At 38.5% G+C, this 14,741-nt stretch overlaps 1 protein-coding gene across 2 annotated transcripts in view; it reads left to right on the top strand.

The window, feature by feature from the left end:
• Positions 1-14,741, top strand: part of TRPA1 (transient receptor potential cation channel subfamily A member 1) — a 68,653-nt gene that overhangs the window by 35,733 nt on the left and 18,179 nt on the right. For both annotated transcript variants that reach the window (XM_034763105.1, XM_034763104.1), the window contains 6 exons: positions 453-622; positions 710-874; positions 1,577-1,691; positions 3,090-3,256; positions 7,296-7,389; positions 7,769-7,828. In XM_034763105.1, coding sequence (XP_034618996.1) covers positions 453-622; positions 710-874; positions 1,577-1,691; positions 3,090-3,256; positions 7,296-7,389; positions 7,769-7,828 — 771 coding nt within the window. The remainder of the gene's footprint in view (positions 1-452; positions 623-709; positions 875-1,576; positions 1,692-3,089; positions 3,257-7,295; positions 7,390-7,768; positions 7,829-14,741) is intronic.

Here is a 14,741-nt window from a genome sequence, read left to right as displayed (position 1 = left end):
ATGGCTTTGCAAGTGTCCACACTGTAAAATTACCACATCCTCACTGGCCACCTTCTGAATAGCCCCACAGAGAGACCAAATATTCAGCAGGCATGTAGGCTGACATGCCTTCATTTTTCTCCCTGATGTGGTTGAGGTGCATGGTGTGGCAGTGTAAGAGAATCTTGTACTTCCTGTATTGTACCTGTTCTGTGGATAAATAGAGAGCTTGAGGGCCCAATACTGCAAGTTGCTGAGTTCTTCTTGTGAAGTGTAAATTCACTGAAAACCATCAATCAGCGTACATATTTGTAAAAGGCTCTCTTGTTTTTGTTGCTTTTGATTTTAATTTTACCTTTCTTAAAGTTCCATAAAGATTTATTTTTAAATGTAGCTTCAAAAATTACTGCTAACTAAGTAGGACCCACAGTTGCATTGGTAATATGTATACAGCCATTTATTTTTGCCAACAGATGAAACATATTAAAGATCTTGTAGTGGAAGAAGATGACGAGGGGTGCACTCCACTACATTATGCGTGCAGACAAGGAGTGCCCTTCTCTGTAAATAGCTTGCTCGACTTGAATGTTTCTGTCTATTCTAAAAATAGAGACAAGAAGTCTCCCTTGCATTTTGCAGCCAGGTAAGTGGTGCAGTCTATACAATGTATCAGTGCCATTTTATACATTCAGATTTTCTCAGTATTATCCTGTACATTAATCTTTTAAAGCTATGGGCGCATCAACACCTGTCAGCGACTTCTCAGAGGCATGAATGACACAAGACTTTTGAATGAAGGTGATAAGAAGGGAATGACTCCCCTTCACTTGGCAGCCCAAAATGGTCATGAAAAGGTTGTGCAATTTCTACTGAAGAAGGGTGCCCTCTTCCTGTGGTAAGTGTATGGGTTTCCTTTCTTTAAAATAATTAGTGTTACTGAGCTACTTTATTACTTACATTTTGTACTTATCTCTAAAGTTGTGCTGGATTGTCCACACAAGTTTGCATTGAAGCTAAGGTATGAATTATCACATGTACACTAACATTGTATATAACACTTTTGTTTAAGTCATTAAGAATATTCTGCAATGAACATGATTCAGGGGGCTTTTCATATAATGTGTTATTAGTCCGGGACAATTCACTAACACATAGGATGTCACAATATTAACATGAAATAATATTAATATAAATAAAATTGTGTGCTTTTAATGTTTGTCAGTTGCCTTAAATGTACAATTCAACAGTACTACAGTGTTGTATGCAGCATCAGCTGTTCTGTGTTAATACCAGGGTCTTGTAAGTTTCTCACTTATTTCAGAGGCGAATCCCGTGAAACAGGCAAGATCCCACAAGATCACATAACTGCCTTTATGAGACCCAATTACTTCTACACAGTTGAGATTACCCTTACATGGCTGAGTTTAGTACTAGTAGGAGACTATCGTACTTTACTCAGCAAAAAGACATTGACATTGATGGAGAACAACAGTGGGGAAACTATTGTGAGGGAGAGGAGAATCAGACCCATGAGCTCAAGGTTATAGGTTATACTTGTAAAAATATGTGAATAACATCATATCTACTGTTTCAAAAGTGATTATAAAGGCTGGACAGCCCTGCATCATGCTGCCTTCGGAGGATACACTCGCACAATGCAAATCATTTTGGATACTAATGTGAAATCTACAGACAGAGTGGATGAAGACGGGGTACGTATATGTATAATTTTTGTTTGTTTCCACTCTGTTGTCTCATTGCAATCAAACATGTAATCCCTGTTAGCAAACTTGTTTCACTGTTGAAGATTATGAGAGACTGTGTTTATGATAATATATTTATTTTGGCAGTTATAAAGCCCTTACTATTTTGTTCTTGTTAACATATATTGTTTAGGTTTATTTATAATTAGTGAAATGCTCATCCAAGTTCTAGGAGCTGTACAAACAGAAGATCAACATCATTAACACAAAATGTAAAGTACAAAGCACTTTAGACTCTACTAACTATACCACATGACCCACATAACAGTGCAGCAGTATATAATAACATAATAAACTCACAATATGAAGAGCTCATAACAATGAAAGGAAACCCACCATAAATAATGACTCATCAACAAACTTCTCAGTCTATTCCCCCTGGAAAAGCCTAGTAGCTATGCTTGCAGCTTGTTCTGAAGTTTGTCAAAACCAAGATCTTTTGGCCAGGAGAGGAATCCAGTTCCAGAGCTGAAGACCTTTTGTGGGAAATGATGCATCAACAGTCCCCTCTCAGAAACCAGGGGATGTTCAGATCAAGCAACTGTTGTTTTACCAAAATGGGAGAGAGACAATCTTTTAAGTAATCAGGGCTCAAAGCATTTAGGACCTGCTAGATTAAAAACAGCACTTCAGCTTTCACTAGAAGCTAATCAGAAGCCATTGTGTAGTCCTTATTTGTACATTGCTCAGAGAAGACTGCCAAAGAGATCTAGAAGCACTTGTCTTCCTGCCCACTAACTTGGGCTTGTGCTTCTAAGACCTTTTAGTGCTTTTGAAAATCACAACCATTTACCTCAGTTTTATGCAAGTCACTGAGGACAAAATCCTCCTCTCAGAGAGCTGCTTGCAAATAATTCCCTGCAGACCGATGCGTAGTACCACCCTGGTGGAAACTAATTTCAGAGTCTTCTCTTCCTGACACTCAAATATAGATTCTGTGGATCTGTTAACACAGGACAGTTTTATTTTTAACATCTTGCTTTCATTAATTGCAAAACTACGAGATGTTAATAATTAGTATCCCTTGTATACGCTTTGCCCTTTCTTATATGCAGTTTGTTTTTTCTGTAATGGTACAAGCATATATAATTAAGCACTTGGGACAAAATTCTGTTCCTTTATACCACCACTGAAGTGATTCAGATGGTCTAGATAATACTTAGTCTTGCCATTAGTGCAGGGGACTGGCTTAGATGACCTCTCAAGGTCCCTTACAGTCCTATGGTTCTATGAATCGAGCGCAGAATCTTACTCTTGAGGAGTGGGAGGGGAGGGGGAAAGGGTTGTACATTTCTTTTAAGCATAGTGATTCCTAGTAATGTTTTGGTATGTTGTCTTGCTGAAAAGAACACAGCTCTTCATCTTGCTGCAAAAGAAGGACATGCGAAAGCGGTGAGACTGCTTCTTGATGGTGGTGCCAAAATAATCTTGAACAAAGCATCAGCCTCTTTTTTCCATGAAGCAATACACAAGAGGCGTAAAGATGTAGTGTCTGCTGTCATTCTGAATAAAAGGTGAGATGCCTATACAACACTTTTTAATAGTTTCAGGTGTTTAGTGTCCATTTTCTTCTCTTTTTTCACTGGCAGTTAAAGTACTGAGCATGCAATATACCACGGTTGATCAGATATGTATTTTCCATATTCAAAAAATTAATACTGATATAATATGTATAATGAGAATCGGGAGGAAATGGTAAAATAAATAACAATCAGCTATTGGAAGGAAATCCTCTGCATGTCAGGGCAATTGTTCAAGGACTGCAAGAAACATGGCAAGAAACCAAGAGAATGAGTACTTCTTGCTCTAGAGTATGGTACTGTAATGGTACAAAGATGCAAAATTTTTATCAAAACCTGAGCACAAGTCTCATAATTCCAGGGATTTAATTTAAAATTGCTGGGTAAAACTGTTGCAAATGTTTAAGTACATGGGGAAGACTCAAGGAAGAAAAGGCTGTTGCAGAGAAGCTAAATGAATTCTTTGCATTGATCTTCACTGCAGAGGATGTGAGGGAGAATCCCACACCTGAGCCATTCTTTTTTGGTGACAAATCCGAGGAACTGTCCCAGTCTGGGGTGTCATTAGAGAAGGATTTGGATCAAATTGATCAATTAAACAGTGACAAATCACCAGGACCAGATGGTATTCATCCAAGAGTTCTGAAGGAACTCAGATATGAACTTGCAGAACTACTAATTGTGGTATGTAATTTATCACTTAAATCAGCCTCTGTACCAGATGACTGGTGGATAGCTAATGTAATGCTGATTTTTAAGAAAAAATACTCCAGAGACAAGTCTCGCAATCACAGGCCAATAAACCTAATCTTAGTACCAGGCAGATTGTTTGAAATTATAGTAAAGAACAGAATTATCAGACACATAGATGAAAAAGGTTTGTTGGGAAAGAGTCAACATGGCTTTTCTAAAGGGAAATCATCTCTCACCAATCTATTAGAATTTTTTGAGGGAGTCAACAAACATGTGGACAATGGTAATTCAGTGGATATAGTGTACTTGGACTTTCAGAAAGCCTTTGAGAAGGTCCCTCACCAAAGGCTTAAACAAAAAAGACAACTAAGGGGGAATATGATAGATTTCTAGAAAATTATGAATGGTGTGGAGAAAGTGAATAAGGAAGTGTAATTTTCCCCCTTCACATAACATGCAAACCAAGGATCACCCAATGAAATCAATAGGCAACAGGTTTAAAACAAACATAAGGACATGCTTCTTCACAAAATGCACAGTCAACCTGTGGAACTAGTTGCCAGGGATGTTGTGAAGGCCAAAAGTATAACTGGGTTCAAAACAGAATTAGATAAATTCATGGAGGACAGGTCCATCAGTGGCTATTAGCCAAGATGGTCAGGGACACAACTCCTGGGTGTCCCTAAACCTCTGACTGCCAGAAGCTAGGACTAGAAAACAGGGGATGGATCAATAGATAATTTCCGTGTTCTTTTCATTCCGTCTGATGTATTTGGCACTGGCCACTTTCAGACAACAGGATACAGGGCTAGATGGACTATTCCATTCAATGAATGCCATTTAAGAATTGTCTCATGTGGGTTCCAGGACAAGCTGCTCTAAGATGCAATCATTCAAGCTGTCAAGAAACTTTATTTCTGCATCCTATCCTGAGGTGACATTGTACCCAGTCAATACGGGAATAGTTGAAATCCCCCATTATTATTGAGGTTTTTTATTTTTATAGCCTTTCTAATCTTCCTGAGCATTTCACAGTCACTATCACCATCCTGGTCAAGTGGTCTGTAATATATCCCTACTTCTATATTCTTATTATTAGAGCATGGAATTACTATCTATAGAGATTCTATGGTACAGTTTGGTTCATTTAAGATTTTAACTTCATTTGATTCTACGCTTTTTTTCACATATAGTGCCACTCCTTCACCAGCATGAGCTGTTCTGTCCTTCTGATATATTTTGTACCCTGGTATTACTGTGTGCCATTGATTATCCTCATTCCACCAAGTTTCTGTGATGCCAGTTATATCGATATCCTCATTTAATACAAGGCACTCTAGTTCACCCATCTTATTATTTAGACTTCCAGCATTTGTATTTAAGCACTTTAAAAACTTTTCACTTTTTAGCTGTCTAACATTACATAATATAGTTGAATGATACTCTTTTTCATTTGACTGTTTCTCATCAGATCCTACCTATATTTTATCATCTTTCATCCTCTCCTCCTTACTAGGACATAGAGAATCTCCATTGATAGATTGCACCAGGCAAGCAAATCACCATGCGGTTCTCCCGGTCATCGCAAACCCTGCTATTTATGTTTCTAATGATCGAATCCCTCATAACTTTTACCTGTCTCTTCCTAATAACTGGAGTTCCCACCCCTGGAGAGGTATCCTCAGTATAAGAGGATACCATGACATCATCTGGAAGGAGGGTCCCAATTATGGGATCATTTCCCTCTGCTCCAGTTGGATGTTCTCCTTCCCTGAGACTTTCATTCTCCTCAACAGGGGGTGTTTTTGGCTTTAAGTTTAAAGAATGTTAAGTTTATTTAGTCCCCACTCCCTCTCTAAACTCCCTTGCAAAACTCCCATTAGCCACTCCTGTTCACTAGCTCCTCAGGTTGCTTAGGAGCTGGCTTTTTAAAGCCGTGGTCTTCCTGAGTAGCTCAACCCCCTGGTTAAGGGTTGATGGGCTAGGCTTAGAACACAGTCCCCCAAATAAACAGACCACATGGTATATTTCAGTAAAGCAGCAAGCACACCACAAACACAAACACACACACTACAGACAACAATCTTACCCCCAGGGTCACATAAATGCTCCTCCTTCATCCAGAGAACTCCCTCACAAAGTCCGCTGTTAACTAGTTCCAATACTGCATGCAGATGTGGTTGCCCCATCTCAAAAAAGATATATTGGAATTGGAAAAGGTTCAGAAAAGGGCAACAAAAATGATTAGGGGTATGGAACGGCTTCCATATGAGGAGAGATTAGTAAGTCTGGGACTTTTCAACTTGGAAAAAAGACGACTAAGGCGGATATGATTGAGGTCTATAAAATCATGACTGGTGTGGAGAAAGTAAATAAGGACGTGTTATTTACTCCTCATAACACAAGAACTAGAGGACACCAAATAAAATCAATAGGCAGCAGGTTTAAAACAAACAAAAGGAAGTGTTTTTCAGACAACGCACAGTCAAACCGTGGAACTCCTTGCCAGAGAATATTGTGAAGGCCAAGATTATAACAGGGTTCAAAAGAGAACTAGATAAGTTCATGGAGGATAGGTCCATCAATAGCTATTAGCCAGAATGGGCAGGGATGGTGTCCCTAACCTGTTTGCCAGAAGCTGGGAATGGGCAATAGGAGATGGATCTCTTAATTATTACCTGTTCCATTCATTCCCTTTGTGGCACCTGGCATTGGCCACTGTCAAAAGACAGGATACTGGGCTAGATGGACCTTTGGTCTGACCCAGTATGACTGTTGTTATGTTAATTCTTATGTTCTTATGAGAGTTTGTTGAAGTTTAGATGGGACATGTTATATATGCCATCAGTTTGCTAAACCTGTTGGGTCCATTTCAGGAGTGGCGGAATTGTACCATGAGTGATCACCACTCATGCTAAGAGTGGCAGTATTTTTTTATTACCTTCAGAATTTCATGAGCCCAAGATACAGACTTCCAGTATCAGTTTAGGGTTCATAATGAGTCCAAGGTTTTAAGAAGAGCTCGGTATATCCTGTGATTTGCAAAACATCACTGCTTATCTGAAAACAGGATTAAACATGAATCATTCTTAGGGAAACATTCAGGGATATTATTCAATTATGGCTTCAACAGCTGATTTTCACTTCATGGCATATAAATTCGTTACACATTGTAATTTGCAGAATAATTTCTGAAATAACAGCTCATCTGGTCTAAAAATAATTCGATTTCAAAATAACATAATCCATTTTTCTTTCATTATAAAGTTGAAGTTTCACTTCTTATCCTTTGCCGAGAAGCATAGAATTAATTCTCCACTATTTCAACTTATTCTTGCAGATGGGAAGAAGCTGTGACAACATTTTCTCACTCTTCTACTGCCAATAAGTGTCCTTTGTTGGAAATGGTTGAATATGTTCCTGAATCTTTAAAGGTAAGATTGTTTAGTCTACACATTAAGAATTTACCTCATTCTAAAAATTCTGTGAAATTTGCAAGTAAATCTGGAAGTGTGAGTATTTATAAAGACTTGGCATGTGCAAGTGCATATTGTCATATACCCATGTAAACAAAGTAAAATTTCCCGTTTGTTAACATATATGTACAAATATAGGTTGTGCACATCACTGTGTATGCTGTAAATGTGGATTGAATAATTATTTTTGTTAGAAGGGCTGCTGTATTGTTGAAGACCGTGGAAACTTTTTTTTCTAAAGTATGGAAATCTTCCTTTTTTTCTGAACAGTGCTAATTTTCAGCAATCATGATCATTAATTTATGCAAATTAATTATTTTTCTTTACACGCTGAAAGTTGGTTTTGGACAACTGTATGATTGAGTCTTCAGAGGAAAAGACAAGTCGAGACTTCTATGTAAGTGGAAGAAAAAAAGTAATTAAAACTAGTACCTTTTAATTATTAAAACTTTTCTTACAGTAAGATATGTCATAATGTACCTGCAATATATTAGTAGTGATAAATCATTTGCTAAAAATTTGGATTGTAGTAAATTGAGTGAACTTGGCACTTTCTGAACCTTAGCAAATCATCAGTGTAGTTTATATCTGCTTAAACTTGTTTACTCTGTAAAGTTTAATCCCTTTTTAACATGTTTTAGATAGTTTATATCTGGATCATTGTGCAACTGAATTTCACCAAAGGTAAGCTGAGTAAACTCGTGGGTCTGTGCTCCCGGTATGTGATTGGCAAGAATCCCTTTAGTTTAGAATAAATAATTTAAATCACCTCATCAGTTGGTAGCATGAATTTACCTAGTAAATTCAGTGGTACCAACTGCCTCTAATTGTCTGGCTATACCAGAAGGAGGATAGGAGACACTGGATATGGTTTAATTAGACTGCAACTGTCTGGGAGTACCTGACAGATAAAAGTGTACAGTGCAGGTAAATCCATGGTCATTTCAATATCTACCCAGGGGGCTTCCATTAGCCCTACCCCTTTTCCATCCTGGTTCCCAGTCAATCCGCTGCTGGGTCCTTACTATCCCCCAACCCTCGAATTAGGGTTAAGGTGGGCTCTAAAGCGGGGGGGGGGGGAAATAGCTCCCTGCTGTTCTAGTCATGGCAGCCCCGAACCCCCCTATTTCCATTCATTTAACAAACACCTCCTTTAAATCCTTTACCAATCCATTTATCTAATCACTCTATCCCTTTCCTATGGAGTACTTGCATAGGACATCTGCCCCATGCTTACATAATGAGTTGTGACATCATAGCCTAACTCCTGTTCCTGCTTGCCCTACCTATGCCCTACCCTACCTACCTGCTGTGAGGAAGACAAAAAATCCCCCACCTTGCCTTGGTCCAGGTGAGAGAGGGTTTTTCCCACCTGGCTTACTCTATATACTTTCCCCTCCCTTCTGGACTGGTCACCTGGAGGTATGATTCAGCGTTCCCACATTGAGCTGCTCTTCGGCTGCACCAACATTAATGCTTCTCTGCCTCTTAAAGAGGTATACTCCTTCCCCCAGCAATCCAGACAACAGCCCCTCATCTTAAGATGCAGTGCCGTCATTATCAGTCTCTTTTTCATTGCAGCCTGTAATGGTGTTCCTTTTACTCCCTGCTTTTATAGGTCTGCTGAAACAGACTTTACAGAAACACTACCACGCCATAAATTGTTCCTTCATCTATTGTAAATACAAGCTGGGAGGACCCTCTTTGGCTTCAAAGCAGTAGGTGTTGAAAAATCCTTTTCTAGGAGAACTCAACTGAAAATGAGTGTCCTACAAAGCTGAAGTTAAGGCTACACTGTGGTGATCTTTTGCTACCACAGATACCTTGGCTGCTTTTGATGTCTGTTTCAAACTCCTTGAGAACTCTGATCATTCAAATCCTCAGGGTCTTTCTTAGTACTCCAGTATCTAAGCCACAGCCAGACATGTTAAATAGCCTGCTGAATACTTGTTATCACTTGACTTCACTTCTGTCAATCTGTGTACGTGTATCAACTGGTTTAAGCAGGTTCCCAGTACTTCCCCCTACCAAACTGATTCCATGTCCTCCAATTAAACTTAATGGTAACTTTCATTGACTTCAAGAGTTTCATGGTTAAACCTTAGGTGGTTTTGGTGCTAAAATCATGATGTGTATATTTAACATCCCTGTTTGTTCTCTAACCTTTGAAGCTGTCATCACACAATTTCATAACATGCTTCAGTACAGTCAGCATCCTTGGCTCCAGCAACTTCAGCATAAGTTGTGCTGATGTCATGCCTAAAGTGTTGATGCATGTTCCTCCCCAGATGGTTCAGTAACGTGAGCCAAACTGGGATAAGAAGAAAAAGAAAGAGGATTCATGAAATCAGAATTGCCATTTAAAGGCAATAGAAGAATCTCCTTAAAATCTACACATCTATCTGGAGACAAGAGGAAGAGACAGCTTCACACTTTGCTTTTTGGAGGAGAGCACTGCTAAAGCCATTCTATTTAATCAGGAACCCACAAAAGGCTATAGTCTTCATATTATGTAGTTCCTTGAACTGAAGGCCCTTTCAAATCTGATAGCAAAGTAATCTATTCAGTATATGGACCAGTTGGTGAAATATGTATGCAATTGATGCTGTCACCTTTCTATATTTACAAGGGAAGAAATATCTTGTTCCAAGGGATGCCCCTGGTATCCCCTTTCTACCTTCTGCATGAAATTAAAACATAAGAACATAATAGCTGCCATACCAAGTCAGACTATGATCCATCTGCTTAGTAGTTGTCTTGACCATGCCAAAGCTTCAGGGGGAGTGGACAGAATAGAGTGATTATGGAGTGATCCATCCAGTCTTCTTTTCTCAGCTTCTGGTAATCAGAGGTTTAGAGTTGCCCCAAGGGGTTGCATTCCTATCCTTCATGAACTCATCCAGTTCTTTTTTGAACATAGTATGCTTTTGGCCATCACAACATCCCATGGCAATGAGTTCCACAGGTTAGTTGTGCATCGTGTTAAAAAAACATTTCCTCTTGTTTGTATTAAGCCTGAGGTTTATTAAGTTCATTTGATGCCTCCTCGTTTTTGTATTGGGTAGTGGGTGAATAACAGTTCTCTATTAACTTTTTCCACACCATTCATGATTTTATAGCCCTCTATCAGATCCCCCTTAGTCATTTATTTATTTTTTTTAAGCTGAATAGCCTAATCTTTTTAGACTCTCCTTGTATGGAAGATGTTCTATACCCTTAATCATTTTTGTTTATAGTAGTTGAGATTGAAATGGGCACATTCACAATTGGCTTAGCAGTTCAGTAGGTGTATATAATTTTGCGTGTGTGTATATATATATATATACACACACAGATACATAACATACACATAACGTAAATACATGCTTCCAGGTATGTTGTCTTATTTTGCTCTTTGTCCTGTTTTGAAGGTCAGTTGCTGTAATTTTCATGTTTAGAAATTGTTATAACTATAATTTAAACTTTAGCAATTTATAGGTCTTCAACTTTGCTAAGATACCTGTTGAAATGAATCTGGAATCAAAGGTTATAAATTTTCCAGAATATACCCTATTTTCTTAACGATGAGTACAAGCAAAATGTTCATTTTCTGAGTCAAACACACACCTGGTTTAAGTGGTGCAGCTATCTTCAGTGTTCATAGATTTGCATATAGATTCCAAGGCCTGAAGGGACCATTGTGATCATCTAGTGTGACCTCCTGTATAACACAGGCCACAGAACTTCCCCAAAATAATTCCTAGAACAGATCTTTTAGAAGAACATCCTGTCTTGATTTTAAAATTGTCAGTGATGGAAAATCCATCATGACCCTTGGTAAATTGTTCCCATGGTTAATTACTCTCACTGTTAAAAATTACACCATATTGCCAATCTGAATTTGTCTAGCTGCTACTTCCAGTCTTTGGATCATGTTGAACCTTTCTCTGCTAGATTGATGAGTCCATTATCAAATATTTGTTCCCCATGTAGCTACTTATAGACTAAGCAAGTCACCCCTTAAACTTCTCCTTTGAACTCAATAGATTGAGCTCTTTGAGTCTCACTATAAGGCATGTTTTCTAATCCTTTAATCATTCTGTGGCTCTTCCTGAAATCCTCTCCAATTTATGACAGGTTTCAGAGTAACAGCCGTGTTAGTCTGTATCCGCAAAAAGAAGAACAGGAGTACTTGTGGCACCTTGGAGACTAACAAATTTATTAGAGCATAAGCTTTCGTGGACTACAGCCCACTTCTTCGGATGCATATAGAATGGAACATATATTGAGGAGATATATATACACACATACAGAGAGCATAAACAGGTGGGAGTTGTCTTACCAACTCTGAGAGGCCAATTAATTAAGAGAAAAAAAAAAAAAACTTTTGAAGTGATAATCAAGCTAGCCGAGTACAGACAGTTTGATAATAAGTGTGAGAGTACTTACAAGGGGAGATAGAGTCAATGTTTGTAATGGCTCAGCCATTCCCAGTCCTTATTCAAACCGGAGTTGATTGTGTCTAGTTTGCATATCAATTCTAGCTCACCAGTCTTTCTTTGGAGTCTGTTTTTGAAGTTTTTCTGTTGTAATATAGCCACCCGCAGGTCTGTCACTGAATGACCAGACAGGTTAGAGACAAGCACCTACAAGATCTCTATCAAGCATTCTTAAAACTACAATACCCACCTGCTGAAGTGAAAAAACAGATTGACAGAGCCAGACGAGTACCCAGAAGTCACCTCCTACAAGACAGGCCCAACAAAGAAAATAACAGAACACCACTAGCTGTCACCTTCAGCCCCCAACTAAAACCTCTCCAGCGCATCATCAGAGATCTACAACCTATCCTGAAAGATGATCCTTTACTCTCACAGATCTTGGGAGACAGACCTGTCCTCGCTTACAGACAACCCCCCAACCTAAAGCAAATACTCACCAGCAACCACACATCACTGAACAAAACCACTAACCCAGGAACCTATCCTTGTAACAAACCCCGATGCCAACTCTGTCCACATATCTATTCAAGTGACATCATCATAGGACCTAATCACATCAGCCATACCATCAGGGGCTCGTTCACCTGCACATCTACCAATGTGATATATGCCATCATGTGCCAGCAATGCCCCTCTGCCATGTACATTGGCCAAACCGGACAGTCTCTACGCAAAAGAATTAATGGACACAAATCTGACATCAGGAATCAAAATACTCAAAAACCAGTGGGAGAACACTTTAACCTGTCTGGTCATTCAGTGACAGACCTGCGGGTGGCTATATTACAACAGAAAAACTTCAAAAACAGACTCCAAAGAGAGACTGCAGAGCTAGAATTGATATGCAAACTAGACACAATCAACTCCGGTTTGAATAAGGACTGGGAATGGCTGAGCCATTACAAACATTGACTCTATCTCCCCTTGTAAGTACTCTCACACCTATTATCAAACTGTCTGTACTGGCCTAGCTTGATTATCACTTCAAAAGTTTTTTTTCTCTTAATTAATTGGCCTCTCAGAGTTGGTAAGACAACTCCCACCTGTTTATGCTCTCTGTATGTGTGTATATATATCTCCTCAATATATGTTCCATTCTATATGCATCCGAAGAAGTGGGCTGTAGTCCACGAAAGCTTATGCTCTAATAAATTTGTTAGTCTCTAAGGTGCCACAAGTACTCCTGTTCTTCTTTTTAAAGTTAAAATAATCTCTCTACTGTTACTTGAGATCCCTTTGTTTATGCATCCTAGGATCCATTAGCTCTTTTGGCCACAGAGAGGTTATGTTCAGCTGATTATCCACCATGACCCGCAAATCTTTTACAGAATCACTGTTTCCTAGGATAGACCCCCCCATCCTATAAGCATGGCTTCCATTCTTTGTTCCGATATGTATGTATTTCCATTTAGCCATATTAAAACATATTGTTTGCTTGCACTCCTTTTACCAAGGTACCCAGATCACTCTGAATCAGTGACCTGTCCTCTTCATTATTTACCACGCTCTCAATTTTTGTGTCACTGGCACACTGTATCAGTGATGATTTTATGTTTTCTTCAAGATCGTTGATTAAAAAAATGGTTAATAGCCTAGGGCCAAGAACTGATCCCTCCAGGACGCCACTGGAAAAACACCCGCTTTATGATGATTCCCCATTTACAGTTACATTTTGAGATATAGCAGTTAGCCAGTTTTTGATCCATTTAATGTGTACCATATTAATTTTATATCATTCTAGTTTTTAATCAGCATGCCATATGATACCAAGTGCAATGCCTTAGAGAAGGCTAAAGTAAATAGATTACGTCAACAATATTACCTTTATCAACCAAACTTGTAATCTCATCAAAAAAATATATCAAGTTAGTTTTTGCTGTACCCTCCTTTAATTCTTTATTACTTGAGTCCCATATCAGCCACTCCATTATCTTGCTTGGGATTGATGTAAGACCTATAATTAACAAAGTCATCCCGTTTATCCTTTCTAAATATTGGCACAACAGCATTAGCTTTCTTCCAGTCTTCAGGAACTTTTCCAGAGCTCCAAGACTGATTGAAAATCAGTATTAATGGTCCAGTGAGCTCCTCAGCTAACTCTTTTAAATGTCTTGGATGCAAGTTATCTGGACCTGCTGATTTTAAAATGTCTGACCTTAATAGCTGCTGTTTAACATCCTTTAGAGATACTAGTGGAATGGAAGAAGTGTTATCATCACCATATTATGAGACTATATCATCTGTTTTTCCCTCAAAGGCAGAACAGAAATATTTATTGAACACTTCTGTCTTTTCTCTGTTGTTATTGATAATTCTACCATTTCCATCTTGTAATGGACCAATGCAATTGTCAGGATTCTTTTTGTTCCTAGTATATTTAAAAAACTCCTTCTTATTGTCCTTCATTCTGCTGGCCATAGCTTTCTTCTTATGTCCCTCAGCTTCCCATATCAATTTTCTACAATTCATAACATCTGATTCATATTCATTACTATCAACTTCCCCTTTCTTCCATTTGTTAGATATTAATTTTTATAACTGCCTTCACGTCCCCTCTAAACCAGGTTGTCTTTTTAACCAGGATGTGCTTATTCCAAACCTGAATATGGCTTCTGTACGTAAATTGGCACATCTTATTATCACTTCCAAAATCTAAAACGACAGTCACCTTACAGATATCCAAGGAAGCAGGATATATTTTTAAGTCTTTGTTGCTTTTACAATTGCACTAATTTGGGATTTATATTAAAACATCTCAAGTAGATTTTCACATTGGATTGTGTCCACAACATTAACAGATTGTTTGGAAAATTAATATAATACTAGGTG

Source organism: Trachemys scripta, chromosome 2 (genome assembly GCF_013100865.1).
Source record: "Trachemys scripta elegans isolate TJP31775 chromosome 2, CAS_Tse_1.0, whole genome shotgun sequence".
NCBI classification, from domain to species: domain Eukaryota; kingdom Metazoa; phylum Chordata; order Testudines; family Emydidae; genus Trachemys; species Trachemys scripta.
Note: the sequence above shows the minus strand (reverse complement) of the source record. Positions and strands in the feature narration are given on the sequence as shown.